The sequence below is a fragment of the Papio anubis genome, chromosome 2 (genome assembly GCF_008728515.1).
Source record: "Papio anubis isolate 15944 chromosome 2, Panubis1.0, whole genome shotgun sequence".
Lineage (NCBI taxonomy): Eukaryota > Metazoa > Chordata > Mammalia > Primates > Cercopithecidae > Papio > Papio anubis.
The window spans coordinates 161,910,722-161,935,306 of NC_044977.1; the positions used below are offsets into that span (position 1 = coordinate 161,910,722).

A 24,585-nucleotide genomic window follows, 5' to 3' on the forward strand; every position below is an offset into this window, starting at 1 on the left:
AAGCATATGAAAACTATTAAATATAATCCCAAATATCTTTAAGCAAATTTAAAAAATGAAAATAGAAGATGCATGACAAGTCATCAAAGAATCATGTTAACTTGAGAAAGAATAGAAGGAAAATTTTAAGACTTCAGGGGTGGGCATAATGGCTCATGCCGATAATCTCAGCACTTTGGGAGGCTGAAGTGGGAGGATCACTTGAGTCTAGGAATTTGAGACCAGCCTAGGCAACACAGTGAGACCCTGTCTCCACCAAAAATAAAAAAAATTAGCTGGGCATGGTGGCATGCACCTATAGTCTCAGTTACTTGGGAGGCTGAGGTAGAAGAATTACTTGGGCCTGGGAGGTTAAGGCTGCAGTGAGCTGTGATCATGCCATTGCACTCCAGGGTGGGCAACAGAGCAAGGCCTTATCTCGAAACAAGACAAACAAAAATAGAATTCAGGATAATTCTGATAAATGTTGGCAGAGATAATTAGTAATTAAAAAGAATGTTGGCCCTCTGTATACACTGGTTCCATATCTGCAGATTCAACCAACTGCAGATTGAAAATATTTGAAAACATAAAAACAGTAAAAAAATAATAATAAAAAAATAAAAATACAGTGTAACAACTATTTACATTGTATTAGGTATTATAAGAAATCTAGAGATGAATTACAGAACAGGTTATACGTACACACTATGGCATTTTATATAAGGAACTTGAGTATCTTCTGATTTTTGTATCCAAAGGAGTCTGAAACTAATACTCTAAGGATAACAAGGGACAACTATAATTCCTTTGATTATTTTATTCGGTGATAACCCTGCAGTCTATAATTTTCCTTTTGCCTAGATCTTGTTTTTGGTCTAAGGTTACTTTAATACATTCATAAATTCTAAAGTAAGCTTTTCATTTCTAATGCTGGCATACCATATCATATGTACTTTGCTTTATTGGGCTTTGCAAATATTGCATCTTGTTTCTTAAAAATTGAAAGTTTGTGGCAATCCCGTGTCAAGCAAGTCTATTGGCATCATTTTTTCCATCAGCATGTGCTCATTTCATGTGTCTGTGTCACGTTTTGGTTATTCTTGCCAATATTTCAAACTTTTTCAATATTATTTTATCTGTTATGGTGATCTGTGATCACTGATCTTTGGCATTCCTACTGTAATTGTTTTGGGGCATCACAAACTGAACTCATATAAAGTGGTGAACTGATCAGGCATGGTGGCTCACGCCTGTACTCCCAACACTTTGTGAGGCTGAGGCAGGTGGATCACCTGAGGTCAGGAGTCGAGACCAGCCTGGCCAAAATAGTGAGACCCTGTCTCTACTAAAAATACAAAAATTAGCTGGGCATGCTGGCACACACCTGTAGTTCCAGCTACTCGGGAGGCTGAGGCCCGAGAATCGCTTGATCCCCGGAAGTGGAGGTTGCAGTAAGCCAAGATCACGTCACTGCACTCTAGCCTGGATGACAGAGTGAGACTCTGTCTCCAATAAAAGTGGTTAACTTAATAAATGTGTATTCCAACTACTCCATTCCCTCATCTATCTCTTTTTCAGACCTTCCTCTTCACTCAAGACACAATAGTATTAAAATTAGGTCAAATAATAACCCTACAGCAGCCACTAAGTGTTCAAGTGAAAGACAGTTGCATATCTCTCACTTTAAATCAAAAGCTAGAAATGATTAAGCTTAGTGAGAAAGGCATGTTGAAAGGTGAGACAGAATGAAATCTAGGCCTCCTGCGACAAAGTTACCAAGTAGTGAATGCAAAAGAAAAATTCTTCAAGAAAATTAAACATGCTACCAGTGAATGGACTAACGAAAAGAAAGCTAAGTAGCCTTACTGCTGATACAGAGAAAGTACTAGTGGTCCGGATAGAAGACCAAACAGCTACAACATTCGCTTAAGCCAAAGCCTAATCCAGAGCAAGGCCTTAACTGTCTTCAATTCTATGAAGGCTGAGAGAGGTGAGGAAGCTACAGAGGAAAACTTTGATCGAGCAAAGGTTGGTTCATGAGGTTTAATGAAAAAAGATGTCCCTATAACATAAAAGTGCAACGTGAAGCAGCAAGTGCTGATGTATTAATAGAAGCTGTAACAAGTTATCTAAAAGATCTAAGATTATTAATGAAGGTGGCTACATTAAACAACAGATTTTCAATGTAGATGAAACAGCCTTCTATTGGAAGATGCCATCAAGGACTTTCATTGCTAGAGAGAAATCTATGCCTGCCATCAAAACTTCAAAGGACAGGCTGACTCTCTTGTTAGAGGCTAACACAGCTAGTGACTTTAAGTTAAGTCAGTGCTCATTTACCATTCTGAAAATTCCACAGCCCACATGAATTATGCTAAATCCACTTTGCCTATGCTCTAAAATGGAACAAAGCCTGGATGACAACACATCTGTTTATAACACGGTTTACTGAATATTTTAAGCCCACTGTTGAGACATACTGCTCAGAAAAAAGAAGATTCCTTTCAAAATATTACTGCTTATTCACAATGTACTTGGCCACCCAAGAGCTCTTATAGACAAGGAGATTACTGTTGTTTTCGTGCCTGCTAACACAACAGTCACTCTGTTGTCCCTGAACCAAGAGTAATGTCAACTTTCAAAGTCTTTTTATTTAAGAAATAACATTTGACATGGATATAGCTGCCATAGTGATTCCTCTGATGCATCTGGGCAAAGTAAATTGAAAACCTTCTGGAAAGGATTCATCATTCTAGATGCCATTAAGAACATTCTTGGCCAGGTGTGGTGGCTCACGCCTGTAATCCCAGCACTTTGGGAAGTCAATCACCTGAGGTCAGCAGTTCGAGACCAGCCTGGCCAACATGGTGAAACTCTGTCTCTACTAACAATACAAAAAGTAGCCAGGCGTGGTGGCAGGCACCTGTAATCCCAGCTACTTGGGAGGCTGAGGCAGGAGAATCACTTGAACACAGGAGGTAGAGGCTGCAGTGAGCCAATATCACACCACTGCACTCCAGCCTGGGCAACAAAGCGAAACTCTGTCAAAAAAACCAAAAACCAAAAACCAAAAAACAAAAAACATTTCTGATTCATGGGAGGAGGTCAAAGTATTAATATCAACAGGAGTTTGAAAGAAGGTGATTGCAACCCTCATGGATGACTTTGAGGGATTCAAGACTTCAGTGAAGGAAATAACTGCAGATGTGGTAGAAATAGCGAGAGAACTAGAATAAGAAGTGGAGCCTGAAGATGTGCCTGAATTGCTATAATCTCATGATAAAATGGGAACAGATAAGGGGTTGCTTCTTATGGATGAGTAAAGACAGTGGTTTTGTGAGATGGAATCTACTTCCGAAGATACTGTGAATGTTGCTGAAATGACAACAAAGTTTTTAGAGAAGTGACTCCAATTTTGAAGGAAATTCTACTGTGGGTAAAATGCTATCAAACAGCTTGCCATACTACCTCTGTGAAAGGAAGAGTCCATCAATGCAGCACATCTTTGTCTCATTTCAAGGAATTGCCACAGCCATCCAAACCTTCAGCAACCATTCACATTGAGGCAAAACTCTCCATTAGCAGAGATTATGACTTGCTAAAGGTTCATATGATAGCATTTTTTTTTTTTTTTAGCAATAACGTATTTTTTAAGAACATTGAAAATTAATAAAAACGACATGTACATTGTTTTAGATGTACTGCTATTGCACACTTAATATACTATAGTATAGCATAAACATATTTTGTAATGAATTAATTATTTTTAGAAATGGGGTCTTGTTCTGTCACCCCAGCTGAAGTGCAGTGGTGTGATCACATCTCACTGCAACCTAAAACTCCTGGATTCAGGTGATCCTCCCACCTCAGCCTTCTGAGTAGGTAGGACTACAGATGCATGCCACCACACTGGGCTAATTTTTAAATTTTTTTGTAGAGAGAGGGTCTTGCTATGTTGCCCAGGTTGGTCTTGAACTCCTGGCCTGAAGCAGTCCTCCCACGTTGCGCTCCCAAGATGTTAGGATTACAGGTGTGAGCCACTGCAGGCAGACCAAACATATCTTTTATATGCACTGGGAAACCAAAAAATTTTTGTGAATTGCTTATTGAGATACTTGCTTTGTTGTGGTAGTTTAGCACCAACCCCACAATCTCTCTGATCTCTGCCTTACTGGAATTGTTTCAATCTGGGAGTTTCTTGGGCTTGTTTCTTCAGAATGTTAGGTCTTTAGAACATGCAGCCAAAAACCTCTTTTTCCTTATAATTTCCACCAGATCTCCTTAACCAATTTAGTTTACTACTCACCAGTGTAACCATGAGGAAACGGTTGGTTATACTGTGTGATGGTTAACAATCAACTCCCAAATCTCAGTGGCTTAAATAATGTTTTTATTTCTCTCTCAACCATAACAGGTTGGCAAGAGGGCTCTGCTCAGTTACTCAAGGACCCAGGCTCATGTAACTGACATCATCTTGAATGTGGCTGGTCACTGTGCCAGAAGGGGAAACAGACTGCAGCGTTTCCTATCAGTAATTAAATGCTCCAGCCCAGACCACTGTTGCTTTCATTCATTAGCCAGAACTAGTCCTAGGCCCCACCCAACCACACAAAAAGGCCAGGAAGGGGGCCATGTATCTGGAAGGTGAGAGAACCACTATTCTCCTTTTGTAACTTGTCACTTATTTGTCAGATTAGATTACACAGTGCTTTCTCCTCCTCCCACAATCCTTCCCACCTCTGTCTCTTTGTTCATGAAACACCTTCTTTATGTGGAACATTCTGCTTGGATGTCTCCTCCCAATCGTTGCTATTATACTAGTCCTTGAAGAAACATGTCAGACCCAACCTTTCCTGACCAACTCAATCAACTCTCTTCCCTAGAAGCCCTATAAGCCTTGTGATGTTTCTTAAACGGAATCATTACTAACTCTTTAATTACTTTTTGTGCATGAATCCCCAAATATATACTTTCAGAAGACTGTTCTACTTCTTGATATGTTCCATAAGGCCAAGAGCAGCATACAAAACAAGCGCCCAATATATGTTAGTTACATTAAAGAAATTGCTTGTGATGTCATTTTTAAAATCCCCTCATAGAGAATGACTCTATAAAAAGTTAACAAATTATAAAATGAGGCTTTCAAACAGAGGCACCCCTCCCTCAAAAAAATTAACCCAGGATACTGCAAGATGCATAAAGAATCAGGCAGATTCAGTTGTTTATATACAAATTATCAATTAAAGTAGATATTTTCAGCCTCTTTCCACCCATTTTAATATGAAAAAGAAATATCTACTATTATGTTTCTAGAAAAGAAATAATGCAATGAGTTGTTAATTTTTAAAAATCAATTAAAAAATTTTTGAGACAGAGTTTTGGCTCTGTCACCTTGGCTGAAATGCAGTGGTACGATCACAGCTCACTGCAGCCTCGACCTCCTGGGCTCAAGTGAGGTGTGTGCCACCACATCCAGCTAATATTAATTTTTTTTTTTTTTGGTAGAGAGAGGGTCTCGCTATGTTGCCCAGGCTGATCTTCAACTCCTGGCTCAAGGATCTTCCCACCTTGGCCTCCCAAAGTGTTGGGATTACAGGCATAAGCAACCATGCCCAGCCCAAGGTAAAAAATATTTATTCAGTACCTTCTGTGTCAAAGTCATCATAATAAGGTAATCTGAGGCTAAACTTGGTAACTGAGGCTAAACTTCTAAAAGTACTGAAAGCAACAGTAAAAATGAACATGTAAAGGGACCTTGAAAAGTTTGATGGCAGGAGCAAGCACAAGGTGGGAAGAAGAAAATGATCAGTTCATTTGGAGATGAGGTGGGGTGCTACAGAACAATGACAAATAATTCAATAGCATTAAGTATAAGAGGTAGGGCCTAAAAGGAAATTAACGGAGCCTCAACCAGGAAATAGAAGGCCAGGGCTAATAAGGAAAACTGGGATAAATAAATTACAAGACTACACATAATCCCCAATGTCTCTTACACTAACATTGATGAATTCTCTGAATATAACCTAGAGGTGACAATGCTTGTACTTTAGGTTTGTCTGTAACAGCAGTGACCAGTCAATAGCTTCTTTCTTTCACATATTTAACTCTTTAATCCTGTATTCCTAGAATGGCTGAACAGTTTTAGAAGCTATATGTCGGTATTCATCTTATTCTGTGCTTAAGGGAAGGAAGAGACACAAAAAGGGTAATTATAAATCTCTGCCTGGTTATGCTCACAAATTAAATGGGCAGTGCTATATGGTACTATGGTTTAAATGTGTCCTCCGAATTTCATATGTTGGAAGTGTAATCCCCAAGGCAACAGTGTTAAGAGGTAGGAACTTTAAGAGGTGATTAGGCAATAAGGGCTCTGTCCTCATGAACAAAAAACAATGCTATTTTGCGAGTGAGCGACTTAGAAAAGATGAGTTTGACTCCTCACAATGTGATGCTTCAAGAGGGCCCTCACTAGATGCTAATGCCTTGATCTTGGACTTCCCAGCCTACAGAACTGTGAGGAAATAAATTTCTGTTATTTATAAATTACCCAGTCTAGGACATTTAATTTTAGTAGCATAAAATAAACTAAAACTTGTGGTGAGGTCCAAGAAACACAGAATTTCCTTTTCAACCTCAACTAAGAGGCCTAAAAAGTGACACTTAGCGGGTGAGAAACAACAAAGCCATTCTGGCCCCCCTGAAATACACACATTCAACTATTCTGGGGGCTCAACTAGAGGTAACCTGCAAAATCCCCCTGACCTTCAGTTGTATGAAAACAGTTGTTTAGCAAAGCTTAATTCTTAGTAGGTAAAAGGCGTGATGCACTCTGCTTAACATGTAAGCCTCTTAACGTAAGATGTACAGTTTTACATCACATAACCTAGTTGTTCCTGTCTTGAAGAGTAAGCCACACCAGAATATTCAGAAAGACTGAGATGAAAATCTACAGGCTGTGAGAAAGGGACCTTAGGATGCAATAGGGAACTTGCTTTTGGCTATATTACCTTCAATTAACACAAGAAAATGGCCCAGTACATAACTAGCAGCGCATATCTTTAGTGTAAACCACCATGCACCAAGCTTTCAGCTTTTGGCTTTAAAAATAGGGACATTTGCAGAAGTTCAAGACCAACCTGGTCAACATGGTGAAACCTCATCTCTACTAAATATACAAAAATTAGCTGGGTGTGATGGCAGGTGCCTGTAGTCCCAGCTACTTGGGAGGCTGAGGCAGGAGAATCGCTTGAACCTGGGAGGCAGAGTTGCAGTGAGCTGAGATCGCGCCATTGCACTCCAGCACTCCAGCCTGGGCAACAAGGGTGAAATTTTGTCTCAAAAAAAAAAAAAAAAAAAGAAAGAAAAAGAAAAAAAAAAAGGTGGGGTGGACATTTGAAAAGGATGTTCCTTTTTTAATCTTCCTTTACACTCACACTAAAGGTCAGAACTGCAATGCAATATGGATTCTCGGGCTTCTGCCCAGTGCATGGCTACATGGTGTCTACAGTTTCCTAGTCACGCAAATGTGATGGAAGAAAGGCTGTACCTTAGCTGCGCTCAGTTCTCAGTGCTACTCCCGCAGAAAGCGGGACCCTGTTTAGGGTGATGATCCCATAGTGGGTAGAAAATTCTGAAGTACAGAGGGACTGGGGATGTTGCCCGCTTAGAAAGGAGAGTTTGCCCCAGTGGAGGTCAAAAGCATCACTCCATGGTCTGAAAGGGGAGGGGGAGAATGCACTGTCTTCTAATACCCAGGGAATTAAAATAAATTCACTGCAGAAAACAGTTGGGATGTGTTCACTGAAAGCAGAGGCATACATACACAGGGTGGCAGAACTGTTGCTGGCCAAGGTGAAGACACCAGAGCTCTATGTGGAGAGGTGGAAGATGCTTCATGAGCTAAATCCCAATCCCAGGGGAGCTGGTAAGACCACAGTCAATGACAGACATACTTAACCTTATCTCCTATTTGGTCAGAGCAGGACAAGCAAAAGTCCTGCTTTTGGGGAGAACATATGGTATTGGTCCCTGCAGTCACGGCAGTTAACAGATCCCTCAGCAAAGGGATACCAACTACTAGTACCTCATACTATGCCACAGTAACCCTAGATCAAGTTCGGCACATACTTCATTCTGAAACAGACGTTTCCTCTCATGCCTTTGACAGAAGAGTGGCATTGGATTCTTGATGAAGCCAGGAATATTCTGTTGAAAACGTCTGGAGGCACATTTTTTTCACATTTGAGGGGAAAAAAGTTTCTTTTTACAAACAAGCCCAAATCCTTGTAGCAGATATGTGGAAAGTATTAGAAGAAAAAGGAGATGGCTGCTTTAAGACATCTCCAGACCAGGTGCAGTGGCTCACACCTGTAATCCCAGCACTTTAGGAGGCAGAGGCAGGCCGATCACCTGAGGTCAGGAGTTTGAGGACCAGCCTGGACAACATGGTGAAATCGCGTCTCTACTAAAAATACAAAAAAAATTAGCCAGGTGTGGTGGCGGGTGCCTGTAATTCCAGCTACTTGGGAGGCTGAGGCACAAGAATTGCTTGAACCTGGGAGGTGGACTTTGGAGTGAGCTGAGATCGTGTCACTGCACTCCAGTCTGGGCGACAGAACAAGACTCTTGTCTCAAAAACAAAAACAAAAACAAAAAAGCAAAAACACATCTGCAGTATTACTTGTTTGCTAACTACAGATTACTTCAGCTTCTTGCTCACCTTGGACCTCTGAAATACTCTTACGAACTACTGAAGAACCTTTCCAAAGGAGAAATACTGTCATATGGGGATAAGCAAGAGTGGGAAATCACCATGCTCACTTTGGTTGTGTTGAGCTGATCTGCGATTGCCCTCTGGGGCTGATTGGAAAAGGAACGAAAAACGACATATCACCGTGTATTCCCAACTTCATCATTTATCTGCTTAATTTTGACTATATTTTTCTTTTCTGTGGACACACTGTTAGAAATAGTGAAGGCATTTTGTTTTCTTTAAGTATCATTTCTTAAAATTAATCATGCCTTATGTGACTAATCTTCAGTTATAATATTTCATGTATTCAATTGATATCATTTCTCAAAATGTAATTTTGATACAAAGGAGAGAGATAAGCTACAGTATCTGACGCATGAGTGCTGTTGCTTTTGTAAAAAATCAGTGTTGACACCTTATTTTAAATGTTTTATTGGTAATGAAAGTGGGTTTTGTATATCATGATCTTCAATTTAGCATACCTATGTAGAATTTTTTTTTCAGAGTAACTATACTGAAATTGAATAATGATTTTCAAAACTTTTCTTAAAAAAGAAAAAAAAAGGATTCTACTGCTTTTGGTTGTTTTCATTATAGGCATAGGACTTCCTGGGGTCCTGTGGGTATCTATAACTGGTTTGATATATACAGACATATAGGTATAGACTTACCTATCTAGAAAGAATGTATTATAACTGGTTTGTATCTATTTTACATATTATGCAGTTGACCCTGGAATAACAAAGGTTTGAACTGTATGGGTCCACTTATACATGGATTTTTTAATACCAATACAGTATTCAGGGGATGTGAAATGCTCATACATGGAAAGCCAACTTTTTGAACACATGAGTTCCCCATGGCTGACTGTGGGACTTCAGTATGCAAGGATTTGGGTATAAGCAGGTGGTCCTGGAACCAATCCTCCACATATATGAGGGATGGACTATATAGCTCTTGAGTTAAAATTCCTCTATTCAATCTTCTGTTAATCTTTTATTTTTTAAATGAGAGTCAAGAAAAGACAAAACCAAGAACAGAAAGTAATGAGGATAAGCTATGGCTCTAAGAAAAGTGGTTAGCTAGATGTCTGTGTAATCAGGTAATGTGACTCGTAAATCAGGGAATGATACAAGTATTACACAGAAAACAAGTCAGTTCATATGCGCTTTTTCCTACCCAGGAGTTAAAAGAGCAGAAGCACAGAATTATAACCTCTGGCAGGAAGAAAAAAAGCCCTGAGCTCTATGGCTGCAAAGTGAGTTCTTTCAGCTGTTTTAAGAACCTTGAAAAATGAATGTCTACATCCATGGCTTCTTCCCAGACGCACAACCCCAGCCTTATATGACTTAAAGGATTTATGGCAAGGTGTACTTCCTCTACACTTAGAGATCTACCTTCCTCTGCAGTTTTAGCAACCAGAAGCGAGCATTTTCATTCTGCTGTTTTTGGGTGCATTTTAAAATATCCTGTGATAGGCTGATTTGCCTCCCGGGCTCTGCAAGAACCAATTAATGTTTCTGTTAATGCTGTGGTCACAGTTGCATAGGTTTTGGGCGGTCTACCCCAGGCCTATTATTCCCATGAGCTCTATTAGTTTTAGAGTACAATTTTGCAGACTGTAAGATTTTTCAAGAACATATATATTACGTTACAGCAGAAAAGTCTGTATTCCAAGCCCCAGTTTCTTTCTATAAAATTACTATTATAGAAATCAAACATGATAACACATATTTAATCCACTGGTTGGCCCAAAATAATAGGCTTCTTAATGTATCTTTGTTACTTTTACCTTAATATTCTCATACAAACAAAAATGGGTATGAGAATGGGCTTTAGTAAACATCAGTCCTAAATTATGTACTCTAGCCTGTGTCTGGGACATCTCTTCCTTTAAAGGTAAATGGATTTAATTTCAAACAGCTTTTAGATGAACTGGACCCAGTGCACTCCAAACCTCCCCCGTTACCAGGGTTGTTCTACCTGGGCATCAAACTCAGATACTGTGTAGCTTTTCAGTACCCTTAAAGACAAATGTTATATCAACAGCAAGAACCTGAAATGTACAACTTTTCTAAATCTATAATACCAAAAACTAAATTTAAAAAGTACATACCCATATATGCTGCCCAATGGATAGCACGCCTATCTTTCTTGTCAAAAGCATTAATATTGGCACCTCTAGACAAGAGTAGTTTGACCATCTGGAATAAAAGTAAACACGGTGTCATAAAAATTGTGAAGCACAACTGTCTATGAGTGTACATTTGTGACAGTTACTTATCTCAATTTCTGTGGCACTAAATTTCTGCAGTTGCTGAACAGAAGGAGCTAGACTAAATACTGAAGGTCATTTAACATAATAGGACAATATATGAAAAAATGGTTAACTGTGGGTACTACTGAAGTCAGGCATCAGTACCTTCTTAGGATGCCACTTTGCGCCTTGGTATTTTATGAACTAAATACAAATCTGGAAAGTCTAAGGTTGAATATTTAATAAGAGGTTTTGTTCCTATTCATAGTCCAAAATGTTAAAAGTGTATTCTCATTCTAGAAATGTCTTAAACTTAATTCAAACACAAACATAGTGCCTATAATATAATTAGACCTGAAGGTCACTGCATAGTCTGTGTGTACCAAAAATAGTAACTGCAACTAACCATATTTACGATAATTTCTCCATTGGAAGGCTACTGCAGATTTCAAATAGGGATACATCTAAAACCTTAACTGCAGTTAAGGATTCTTTATATTGCAAAATCAGAGAAGTACAGTAGTCTCCCCTTATCTGCAGTTCCGCTTTCTGCATTCAATTACCTGCCATCAACCATAGTCTGAAAATAGGTGACTACACTGCAGTTAGTGGGATATTTTGAGAGACAGACTACATTCATGTAACTTGTATTAAAATTGTTCCACTTTATTATTATTATCTCTTACTGTGCCTAAATTATAAATTAAATTTTATCATTGGTATGTATAGAAAAAAAACATAGTATCTATAGGGTTTGGTACCATCCAATGTTTCAGGCATCCATAGGGGGTCCACGAATATATCCTCTGTAGATAAGTGGGAACTACTTTGAAAAAGACATGACAGCCACTAGCTCCCAGCCACAGAATCTTGGGAATGTTACTTTACCTATGAGTTCCTATCCCTGCAACAAAAATGAAAGACTAGACAAGTTGGCTTCAAAGGTTCTTCTGTTACCTTCTACAAATCTTCAGCATACACATAAACTCCAACCTTTGCTATGACAACACCTGCCACAGACAACATTTGTTGTGTAAGATAACTAAATAGCACTTTTCTTAAATTGTTTTGATGGTTCTGTCACTAAAGAATTCTCTTGATTAAATGTTAATAAACTACTAAAAAGCATGTTTTCTAAATTCTGCCTTCCTTTGCTATTTACTCTACTTCTGGTACTTCTGGAAGAACAATAACATATCTCTGTCTTCACATATTTTTTCCTCTCACAATAATAGAACATACTTTTCCTGTTGTGTTAGAAGAGTTGGCAGTGTTCTCCTTTGTCACCCCAGATTGACTGTGCACAAGTAGTATCTACTAAATACATTTCTAAACTTAAGAAAGTTATAAAAGGAGGCAAAATTAGACAAAAATGAGAAAGAAAAATAGTCCTGTATGCTTTTACTATACAAAAATGCAAGTTCTTTAATAACTGGGGGGTGGGGGGAGGTGGACAGAAGGAGAGAAAAATCACTAAATGCCACCTACCTCACCATGTCCACTGAAAGCTGCATGATGTAAAGCAGTCCTCCCTGCTCGATCAGATACGTTTACATTACTCAGAAGAGGTACCAAAGCTTCAGCACACTTTACAGCTTTATTAGCAGCAGCTATATGTAAAGGGGTTTGCCAATTTTTGTCTCGAGCATTAACATCTGCAGAATGCTTCAGAAGTACCTGAACTGCTTCCTAAAACATATGAAGATAAAAGTTATAAAAGACAAATGAGTAAGAGTTTCAGAAGTTATTTCTATATATAGTGTGCATGTGTTTGTGTATAAATATATATGTGCATAAATCTACATTTATTGTGTATTGTGTATAAATCTACATATGAAGAAAATAAAAAAGCTCTCATAGAACTCACTATAAACAAGTAGGAATTTACCCAAGGAAACAAAACATTTTGAATGTAAAGGCGATACTCAGAGTACTCAGAGCCATATAAGATGCATCAAGATCAAATATTCCCTTTCCCTACCCTACCATTAAATGCATAAACATTCCTATCAAAATATGCAAGAAGAAATACTAACAACTATTATTCAAAAAAATTCATTTCTTATATCTTATTCTTATAGGTAACAAGATACAATTTATACTTTGAATAAATAGTTTTTTGGTTTTAAGAGACAGGATCTCACTCTGTTGCCCAGGCTGGAGTGCAGTAGAGCAATCATAGCTCACTGTAACTTCAAATTCCTTGGCTTAAGTGATCCTCCCACCTTAGCTTCCTGAGTAGCTAGGACTACAGGTGCATGCCACCACGCCTGGCTAATTTTTTATTTTTTTTGTAGAGACAAGGTCTTGCTATGTTGCCCAGGCTGGTCTCAAACTCCTCAAGTGATCCTCCTGCCTGGGCCTCCCGAAATGTTGGGATTACAAACGTGAGCCAGTTGTAGAGCCACGCCTGGCTCTTTGAACAATTTTAAGTAATAGATTTATTACTTTACATTGCATATATAAAAATTAAAAACATACTCAATGTATTATACAGGCTATATTTTACAAAATGAAAAATCACTAGGATCGATTTCATGGAGGAAAAAAAAAAAAGACACAACATATACGAAGTTGTTTTTGCAGTGCTGCTGAGAGAGAAAGTTAAGGCAATTTAAGAGTCTACTGTCCAAAGGATTTATCTCCCAGAAGCGCATGGAAAACCTCACAACACTACCTCTATAAATTGGACTCATGGCAGAATTCCAAGGAATTCAGTAGGCCTTAACATTAACCAATATAATCAGAACTAAACTCAGCAAAATTTTTCTCCTTTCAGTGATAATCCTACTTTTTGGTAAATGAATGCCAAACTACATATGAAAATGAAAACGACCAAAACCAAAGCAGAATATGGGTTCTCATGTCAATTCTATTATTTACAAGGCATACTATTCAAGTCCTATAAAACTAACCCTAAATGTTCTTATCTGCAAAGAAGATGGGGGTGGGGGAAATAACATCTGCCTACCACTCTTTTCAAGTATGCTATAAAGCACAATAAACTAATGTACATGAAAAGTGTTAGAAAGTGAAAATAGCTATAAATATACAGAGGAAGACTGAACAAAATATATTAGCCATGAATCACCCATACCATTTCAGGCCTCTGAAATAAAAAGTAGTCGGAACTGTTTGAAACATGGGAAATCGCACCAGTACTTAATAGGGTTGGCAAAAGACTGAAGAGATGCCCAGTTATCTATCAAATTGCGAAGTCAGCCAGCTAATCAAAGATCTATGGAGGCCTATCACTCTACAATTCCACAACAGTGATTTATCCAAAAGAAATTTTTAAAAAGTCCATCCAAGAATGCTCATAGCAGTTTTATTCCTAACCACCAAAAACCAGAAATGCAAATGTTCATGAATAGAAAAATGGATAAACAAATAGTGTATCTGTACTATAATATTCCTCAGCAATGAAAATGAACCAATAATGCATGAAAACATGGATAAATCTCAAAAACGTTGAACAAGAGAAGTCGTGACACAAGAATACATATTGTATGATTCCATTTTTATAAAGTTCTAGAATTACGGAAATTATGCTGAGAGAAATCAGAACACCGGTTGCCTCTGGGGACAGGGAAGACTGAATGAAAAGGGACACGAGGGGACTTGCCAGGTAACAGAAATCTTCTATATCCTGACTGGGATAAAGGTTACACAAGTGTATACATTTGGCAAAACTTAAGGGTGTACACTAAAAAAATTCATGCATTTTAATTGTAAGTTATATTTCAATTTAAAAAGGAATATGGAAAGAAGAATAGATATAGAACACTCACAAAATTATGGAAAACAAGGTATAAACACTATCAAGATTCCTGATCCTCACCTCTGAGAAGAGTACACTGTGACTTGGGGGATCTAAAACTAACACTATATTGGGAAATGTTAGTAGGCATGTTAGTGGATATAACAAATAATTTAAAATAAAATGAACAATTTGTAATTGGATAAACTGGGCAAACACAGAATACTAGAGATGTCAGCCTTGCCTTATTCACTCCCATTCTGGAATTCACAATACAAACATTAAAGCTTCTGGAAAGTTTGGGAATACTTATGTTCCATTAGTAAAAACAGGAAAATCAATTCTACATTTTTGTTTCACTAAAAAGCAGTAACAAATCTGGTTCATAGTAGGTGAGTGGAGGTAAGTGGGCACCTAAATAAGGCAATAAACATAGAAATTAAGACACTACAGTATCAAGACAGATCAAGGTGTGAACCCTGAGTCCATTATTTCCTACTCAGAGTAATACATGTCAGATCACAATAGCAGTGGTCTTTGAAAAATCAGAGAAAACTGAAGAAAATCCCTAAAGGCTAGAGACATTAAAAAAGAAGAGGTGAATTTCTAGAACTACAAATCAAAGAGCCTGATTTCACACCCTAGGATAATTCATCATCATATTATCAGTGTATCATCATAAGCACACAGAAAATAATATTGGGATAACCAAAGGCACAGATGATTTTATTAACAAAAAATATTATCATAGTAATCTAAATTCTAAATTTTCACAGTATGTGTAAGAAATGCTGCTTGTGTGTCTCGATTTTTTTAAAACTAAACATTCCATGACATTAATTCAAACGAATTATGAAATACAGGATAATGACTGAAGGTTAAACAACTGTACTCAGAGAGTATTTATTATTACCTTGGGGTCAGTATAAAAGAGGCTTCACAGTACCAGTTTTCCCCTTTGGTTTTATCTTTTTTAGCATTTCTTACCATTGATTTGAAGGAAAGTAAGGAAAAACAAGCGCTTAACATATTTGCAAATAAACACAAAGCTTGGAGAGACCACACAATATCTCATGTGATAATAGAATTTAAACTCAGTTATCTTGATAGACCTAAAATGTAATTCCTGATTAGGTTAAAATGTAAGTTGTATGCTCTCCAATAGTGTGATTTGGCTTTTTTCACACACACACACACACACACACCCACCCCCAAAACAAACAAAAACCCAACTCCTAGTACTCGGATATCCAGATATTCGGATATTCAGAAAAATCCGCAGCATTTACACAGAGCTGAACTACATACTACTCTTAAAGAATGACAGTCAGAAATCATAGTAGTAGAGACAGACTGAGACAGCCAGCTAGTAGGAGGTAGTGTGGAAACTATGTCACTGAAGGAGAGTTGGGGTGTCTGGGATATTTAACCTGAAGCAGTCTCTCTTAACATAGGTTCAGTGAGATAATTAAGCACTTAAGGTAGTACTGTATGTGCTAAATTAAGTTCTCTCCTATGCATCTACCACTGTGCTAGCTATTCTGTCCTTACGAGAATTCAGAAAACAGTCACTCCAATCAGCTTGCACAGGATTTAGTTCTCCCATGGTATCTCAAAAATATAAACCAAAAGCCATCAGTGAAAAACCCATCTCTCTGTGGCCATAGCTATATTTTCTGTTAAATGTAATAAACATAGCTACTTTTGCTCTCAGGACTTAAATGAAAATAAGTAACGATAGTGAAAGTGATACTCTCAACACTATTGAATAGGTTTTCTGACAGTTTCACTAGTTAGGAGACTTTATTTTCAAAAGAAAAATGATAGTGTTTACAGAAGTTGTATCTTTTCGGAAGGGCCACATTTTATAGCTGTTTCTCATAATCCTGCAAAAGAGTATCAATACTACATAGCCTTGTAATTTTTAGTTCTCTTTCTTTTTTTTAGATGGAGTTTCACGTTTGTCACCCAGGCTGGAGCACAATGGCGCGATCCTGGCTCACCTCCACGTCTGCCTCCCAGGTTCAAGCGATCCTCCTCAGCCTCCAGAGTAGCTGGAACTACAGGCACGCACCACCAAACCTGGCTTTTTTTTTTTTTTTTTACCTGTATTTTTCATAGAGATGGGGTTTCACCATGTCGGCCAAGATGGTCTTGAACTCCTGACCTCAGGTGATCTGCCCACCTTAGCCTCCCTAACTGCTGGGATTCCAGGCATGAGCCATCGTGCCTGGCCAATACCATATTTTCTTTATCCAGTCGTTGATTGATGCGTATTTGGGTTGGTTCCATATTTTTACAATTGCAAATTGTGCTGCTATAAACATGTGTGTACCAGTATCTTTTTCTTATAATGACTTCTTTTTCTCTGGATAGACACCTAAGTAGTGGGACTGCTGGATCAAATGGTAGATTTAGTTCTTTAAGGAATTTCCACACTGTTTTCCATAGTGGTTGTACTAGTTTACATTTCCACTGACAGTGAAAAAGTGTTCCCTTTTCACTGCATCCACACCAACATCTATTATTTTTTTATTTTTTTTGACTATGGCCATTCTTACAGGAGTAAGGTGGTATCGCTTTGTGGTTTTGATTTACATTTCCCTGATAATTAGTGATGTTATTTTTCCATGTTTGTTGGCCCTCTGTACATCTTCTTTTGACAATTGTCTATTCATGTCCTTAGCCCACTTTTTGATGGGATTCTTTATTTTCTTGCTGATTTGTTTGAGTTCCTTGTAGATTCTGGATATTACTCCTTTGTTAGGTGTATAGATTGCAAGGATTTTCTCCTACTCTGTGAGTTGTTAATGCTGCTGATTGTTTTCTTTTTTATTTTATTTATTTATTTATTTTTTTTGAGATGGAGTCTTGCTCTATCGCCCAGGCTGGAGTGCAGTGGCACAATCTCAGCTCACCACAATCTCCACCTCCCGGATTCAAGTCATTCTCCTGCCTCAGCCTCCCAAGTAGCTGGGATTACAGGCGCGTGCAACCACGCCTGGCTAATTTTTGTATTTTGAGTAGAGATGGGGTTTCACCATGTTGGCCAGGCTGGTCTTGAACTCCTGACTTCAAGCGAAATCTGCCCACCTCCCAAAGTGCTGGGATTACAGGCATGAGCCACCACGCCCAGCTTTTGCTGACTGTTTTCTTTTGCTGTGCAGAAGCTTTTCAGTTTAATTAAGTCCCATCTATTTATCTTTGTTCTTGTTGCATTTGCTTTTGAATTCTTGGTCATGAAGTCTTTGCCTAAGCCAATTGTCTAGAAGCGTTTTTCTGATGTTATCTTCTAGAATCTCTATGGTTTCAGATCTTAGACTTAAGTCTTTGATCCTCCTTGAGTTGATTTTTGTATAAGGTGAGAAATGACGATACAGTGTCATTCTTCTACGTGTGGCTTGCCAATTATCCCAGCACCATTTGTTGAACAGGGTGTCCTTTCCCCACTGTTTTTGTTTGCTTTGTCAAAGATCAGTTGGTTTTAAGTATCTGGCCTTATTTCTGGGTTCTATTTCTGTTCCATTGCTTTATATGCCTATTTTTATACCGGTACTATGCTGTTTTGGTGACTATGGCCTTGTAGTGTAGTTTGAAGTCAGGTAATGTGATGCCTCCAGAATTTTTCTTTTTGCTTAGTCTTGCTTTGGCTCTGCAGGTTCCTTTTTGGTTCCATATAAATTTCAGAATTTTTTTTCTAATTCTGTGAAGAATGATGGCGGTATTTTGATGAGAATTGCACTGAATTTGTAGATTGCTTTTGGCAGTATGGTCATTTTTGCACCATTGATTCTACCCATCCATGAGCATGGGATGTGTTTCTAATTATGTCGTCTATGACTTCTTTCATCCGTGTTTTGTAGCTTTCCTTGTAGAGGTCTTTCACCTCCTTGGTTAGGTACACTCCTAGCTATTTTACTGTTCTGCTGCAGCTATTGTGAAAGGGAATGAGTTCTTGATTTGATGCTCAACTTGGTCGCTGTTAGTGTATAGCAGAACTACTGATTTGTGTACATTAATTTTGTATCCTGAAACTTTGCTAAATCCATTTACCAGTTCTAGGAGCTTTTTGAATGAGTCTTTAGGGTTTTCTAAGCATGCGATCATATCATCAGCAAACAGTGACAGTCTGACTTCCTCTTTACTGATTTGGATGCCCTTTAATTCTTTCTCATGTCTGATGTCTCAGGCTAGGACTTCCAGCACTATTTTGAATAGAAGTGGTGAAAGTGGGCATCCTTGTCTTGTTCTAGTTCTCAGGGGGAATGCTTTCAAGTTTTCCCATTCAGTAAAATGTTGGATGTGGGTTTGTCATATATAGCTTCTATTACCTTAAGGTATATCCCTTCTATGCTGATGTTGCTGAGAGTTTTAATCATAAAAGGATGCTGGATTTTGTCAAATGCTTTTTCTGCATCTATTGAGGTGATCATGTGATATTTGTTTTTAATTCTGTTTATGTGGTGTATTACATTTACTGACTTAGGTATGTTAATAACACCATCCATGCACCCCTGGTATGAAACCCACCTGATCATGGTGGATCATCTCTTTGATATGCTGTTGGATTTGGTTTGCTTGTATTTTGTTGAGGACTTTTGCACCTATGCTCATCAGGGATACTGGTCTGTAGTTTTCGTTGTTACGTCCTTCCCTGGTTTTGGTATGAGGGTGACACTGGCTTCAGAAAACGATTTAGGAAGGATTGCCTCTTTTGGAATAGCATCAATAGGACTGGTACCAATTCGTCCCTGAATGTTTGATAGAATTCAGCTGTGAATCTATCATGGACTTTTTATTTGTTGGCAATTTAAAAATTATCATTTTAATCTTGCTGCTTGTTATTGGTCTGTTCAAAGATTCTATATCTTCCTACTTTAATCTAGGAAGGTTGGATATTTCCAGGAACTTACCCATCTCCTCTAGGTTTTCTAGTTTATGCGTGTAAAGGTGTTCGTATTAGCTTTGGATAATCTTTTGTATTTCTGTACTATCATCTGTAATATCTCCCATTTCATTTCTAATTGAGCATATATGGTCTTTTCTTGATGAATCTTGTTAATGGTCTATCAATGTTATTTATTTTTTCAAAGAACCAGTTTTTTGTTTCATTTATCTTTCTAGTTTTTTTTTTTAATTTTGGTTTCAATTTCATTTAGTTCTGCTCTGATGTTTATGATTTCTTTTCTTCTGCTGGGTTTGGGTTTGGATGGTTCTTGTTTCTCCAGTTCCGTGAGGTATGGCCTTAGATTGTCTATTTGTGCTCTTTCAGACTTTCTGATGTAGACATTTAATGCTATGAACTTTCCTCTTAGCACTACTTTTGCTGTATCCCAGAGGTTTTGATAGGTTGTGCCACTATTATCATTCAGTTCAAAGAATTTTTCAATTTCTATCTTGATTTCCTTGTTGACCCAATGATCATTCAGGAGCAGGTTATTTAATTTCCATGTCTGCATGGTTTTGTGGCTTCCTTTTGGAGTTCATTTCCAATTTTATTCCACTGTGGTCTGAGAGAGTACTTGATATATGCTAGGTTTTATTAAATTTACTGAGACTTGTTGAGCAGCCTATCATATGGTCTATATTGGAGAACATTTCATATGCTGATGAATAGAATGCATATTCTGCAGTTGTTCGGTAGACTATTCTGTAAATATCTGTCAAGTCCATTTGTTATAGGGTATAGTTTAGGTCCATTGTTTCTTTGTTGACTGTCTGTTTTGATGATCGGTCTAGTGATGTCAGTGGAGTATTAAAGTCCCCCACTATTATTGTGTTGCTATCTCATTTCTTAGGTCTAGTAGTCACTGTTTTACAAATTTGGGAGCTCCAGTGTTAGGAGCATATATATTTAGAACTGTGATATTTTCCTGTTGGACTAGTCCTTTTATCATTATATAATGGCCCTCTTTGTTTTTTCTAACTGCTATTGCTTTAAGGTTTGTTTTGTCTGATATAAAAATAGTGATCCCTGCTCACTTTTGGTGTCCATTTGCATAGAATATCTTTTTCTACTCCTTTACCTAAAGTTTCTGTGAGTCCTTACGTGTTAGGTGAGTCTACTGAAGACAGCAGAAACTTGGTTGGTGAATTCTTATCCATTCTTCCATTCTGTATCCTTTAAGTGGAGCATTTAGGCCATTTACATTTAATGTTACTATTGAGATGTGAGGCACTATTTTATTCCTCATGCTATTTGTTGCCTGAATACCTTTTTTTTTTTTTTTAAACTGTATTATTGTTACACAGGTCTTGTAAGATTTATGGTTTAAGGAGGTTATATTTTGGAGTATTTCAAGAATTTCTTTCAAGATTTAGAGCTCCTTTTAGCAGTTCTTGTAGTGCTGGCTTGGTGGTGGTGAATTCTCTCAGAATTTATATGTCTGGAAAATACTGTATATCCTCCTTCATTTATGAAGCTTAGTTTCACTGGATACAAAATTCTTGGCTGATAATTGCTTTAAGGAGGCTAAAAATAGAACCCCAATCCCTTCTAGCTTTGTAGGGTTTCACTAAGAAATCTGCTGTTAATCTGATACGTGTTTCCTTTATAGGCTACCTAATGCTTTTGCCTCATAGCTCTGAAGATTCTTTCCTTCATCTTGACTTTAGATAACGTGATGATTATGTGCCTAGGTGATAATCTTTTTGTGATGTGCCAGGTGTTCTTTGAGCTTCTTGTATTTGTATGTTCAGATCTCTTGCAAGGCTGGGAAAGTTTTCCTCAATTATTCCCTCAAATATAGTTTCTAAACTTTAAGATTTCTCTTCTTCCTCAGGAACACCAACTATTCTCAGGTTTGGAAATTTAACACAGTCCCAAACTTCTTGGAGGCTTTGTTCATTTAAAAAGAATTTTTTTTCTTTGTCTTTGATGGATTGGGTTAATTTCAAAAGCCTTGTCTTCAAGCGCTAAAGTTCTTCTGTTTGTTCGATTCTATTGCTGAGACTTTCCAGTGCATTTTGCATTTCTCTAAGTGTGTCCTTGATTTCTAGAAGTTGTGATTGTTTTTACCTATTTCACTAAAGAATTTTCCTTTCATATTCTATCTCACGTTTTTAATTTAAGTTGGACTTCACCTTTCTCTGGTGCCTCCTTAATTAGCTTAACAATCAACCTTCTGACTTCTTTTTCTGGCAATTCATAGATTTCGTCTTGGTTTGCATCCATTGCTGGTAAGCTGGTATATTTTGGGGGTGTTAAATAACCTTGTTTTGTCATATTACCAGAATTGTTTTTCTGGTTCTTTCTCACTTGGGTGGACTATGTCAGAGGGAAGATCTGGGATTCAAGGACTACTGTTTAAATTACTTTGTCCCACAGGGTGTTCCCTTGATGTGGTGTTAGCCCACTTCCCGTAGGAATGGGGACTGCTGAGAGCCAAACTGTAGTGATTGTTTTTGCTCTTCTGGGTCTAGTCACCCACTGGAGCTACTAGGCTTCGGGCTGGTACTGGGGAATGTCTGTAAAGAGTCCTGTGATGTGATCTGTCTTCAGGTCCCACAGCTGTGGATACTAGCGCCTGCTCCAGTGGAGGTAGCAGGGGAATGAAGTAGACTCTGAGGGTTCTTGGTTGTGTTTCTGTTTAGTGATCTGTCTTGTAATTTTTTGATTGAAGAGTAGAATTAAGAAACTTACTAGGATTATTTGCTTTCTAACCTACAACTTGCCCTTAAATTCAGGCTGAGCACATAGTTTTTAAAAATTAGGAATTAAGTCTCTGGCAGAATTTGCTGTCTTCCTCTAATGTTAATTTTTCTTTAGTAATTTTTGGTCTGTTTTACAATTTCTGCAAATATATAAATTGTATCTTCTTACGACTTAATCTCTTAAAAATCCAGTATTTTAATAGCCACAATCCCAAGAGTCTTAATACAAAATGTGTAAGTATGGCTAACATTAATATGTTCCAATAACAGTAATGTTTATCTTAACTGCTTTTATTTAAAGAAACATCTTTATGGAGGTTTAACCACAAAATTAGTAACATTACAATGGAATTTCAGAATTCAAAGTATTTTGGCTAATATATCTTAGTTTTTATAATTCCTAGACTTGTCCAACATCGCGCAGCTGAAAAGTTTCACGTAATAACTGAAGCCAGTGTCTCCAAATCTAAGTTCCATAAGTTCATAAGCTATAGCACATCAAGGACCCAGTTCAGAGTTAGGTTGTGTGTTCAGTTGCACCCACTGTCCCCTCCCTTCTTCTCCTAACTAGGAGGCTACAGCTAATAGATTGTCTCTGTTAACTACAGGGTTTGTAATCCTTCCCATTCACATTTCACCTTTATGTCTCCTCACTTGCCCAGCTCTTGCTCTGGGTTCAAGATGTAGTTCACAATGAGGAATACAGAAAAGGACAAAGAGACAGAAGCTCTGTAGTTTGTCCTGAGGTGCTAGTTAGAGTTCCCTTTCCTCCTCCCAAACTACATAGTCCCCAGTAGCTACACTTAGGAGTTCCTTTCTTAACCTCACAATTTGAATAACTAAAGAAATACTAGATGAACATAAACTTATACTATCACATACTTTTGTATTTTAAATTATTTTTTAAGCTTTGCAACAAGCTACAACTACTGTAAAGTATGTAAAAGAGGTGCTTTGGACACAATGCATTTTAGAAAAGCACTGAATACACATTATAAAGTAAAATAACAGAAAAAAAACAAAAACAAAAACAAAGAAGATCCAGGTTTTGTCCCATCTTAACAGCTGAGTAGTTTTTCATGAATCATTAACTATATAGTTTCCTCAAGACATCTATCCCACAAAGACGTCCTCAGGACTAAAAGATATGAAAAATATAAAAATATCTTGCAAATAGTGAACATTTTCTAAAAATGTCAGTTATCTTGACAAGCAAACAATATACAGGGCTGCAAACAAGAAGGAACTGTTCTTCCTTGTAATCCCTCTCAAACATTTTAAAGTTATATATTTATACCTGGTAAAATATGCAATCAAGTAATGGTTTTGAAGTTAATTTCAGTGTTTAGCTAAGTAACATTTCAATTAATTATTATACATTGATGAGATTATTTCTTGATCACAATCAGTGTAACTTTTGTAACAGACTATTGTAAACAGGTAGAGAAAAACCCTGAGGAAGATTATGTAGGACAGAAAAATGATCTCTCTTGTAGAAGAGACAGAGATAGGGTTTTCTATTCTCTGCTATTTCAGACTGCAAGAGGCCTTATAAACAAAAGAAATGAAACAATTAACTTGTTTTGTACAAATTCTAAAGTAAAATGACCAGTTGAGGTATCTCAGTAGCTTTTCTTTCTTTTGAAAACATAGAATTTGCATATGGATTCACAGGTATGCCTATTTAATGTTTTCATATACAATATATTTACTAAGAGAAATTTCATACCTCACTACAAGATGCAACTGCTCTGTGTAAAGGTGTCAACCATTTGCTGTCTTTGGCATTAACTCTAGCTCCTGCAACAAGAAGAAAAAAATAAATTGAAATATTGTACATAAAATATTTTTAATAAATCTCCTGAAATAGTAGTTATATATAATCCAAATTGGATAAATGACAATTGAAAAATAACTTTATTTTTTATACTTTCTCCTGATAAAATTACCCTTAGAATATAAAACAAAATTAGCCTTTTAAATTGATATAATTATCCAATAAAGTCTTAGTTTTTTTGTTTAAAACAAAATAAACATCATTATATATACGTTAGAAAAGCCACCTTTATACAGAGCGTATTCAAGGTAAAAATCAGACCCGATTTTAGAATGCATGTTAAAAAAACCAAATAAATAAATGAATATATGAATATACTTAGAGATAAAATGTAGACTATTTTA

General features: G+C 37.3%; 1 protein-coding gene across 12 annotated transcripts in view; it reads right to left on the reverse strand.

The window, feature by feature from the left end:
• The window catches only part of ANKRD28 (ankyrin repeat domain 28), a 190,118-nt gene that overhangs the window by 56,823 nt on the left and 108,710 nt on the right, over positions 1-24,585 (reverse strand). For 11 of the 12 annotated variants that reach the window (XR_002520558.2, XM_021934884.2, XM_021934887.2 and 8 more), the window contains 3 exons: positions 24,134-24,204; positions 12,480-12,680; positions 10,851-10,938 (listed from right to left, as the gene is read on the reverse strand). Coding sequence is in view for 11 of the 12 variants with exons in the window: in XM_021934884.2 (XP_021790576.1) it covers positions 10,851-10,938; positions 12,480-12,680; positions 24,134-24,204 (360 nt within the window). In the remaining variant the exon portion in view is untranslated. Of the gene's footprint in view, positions 1-8,701; positions 10,819-10,850; positions 10,939-12,479; positions 12,681-24,133; positions 24,205-24,585 lie in introns of those variants that run through there. The other variant, XM_021934894.2, reaches the window with a different exon arrangement.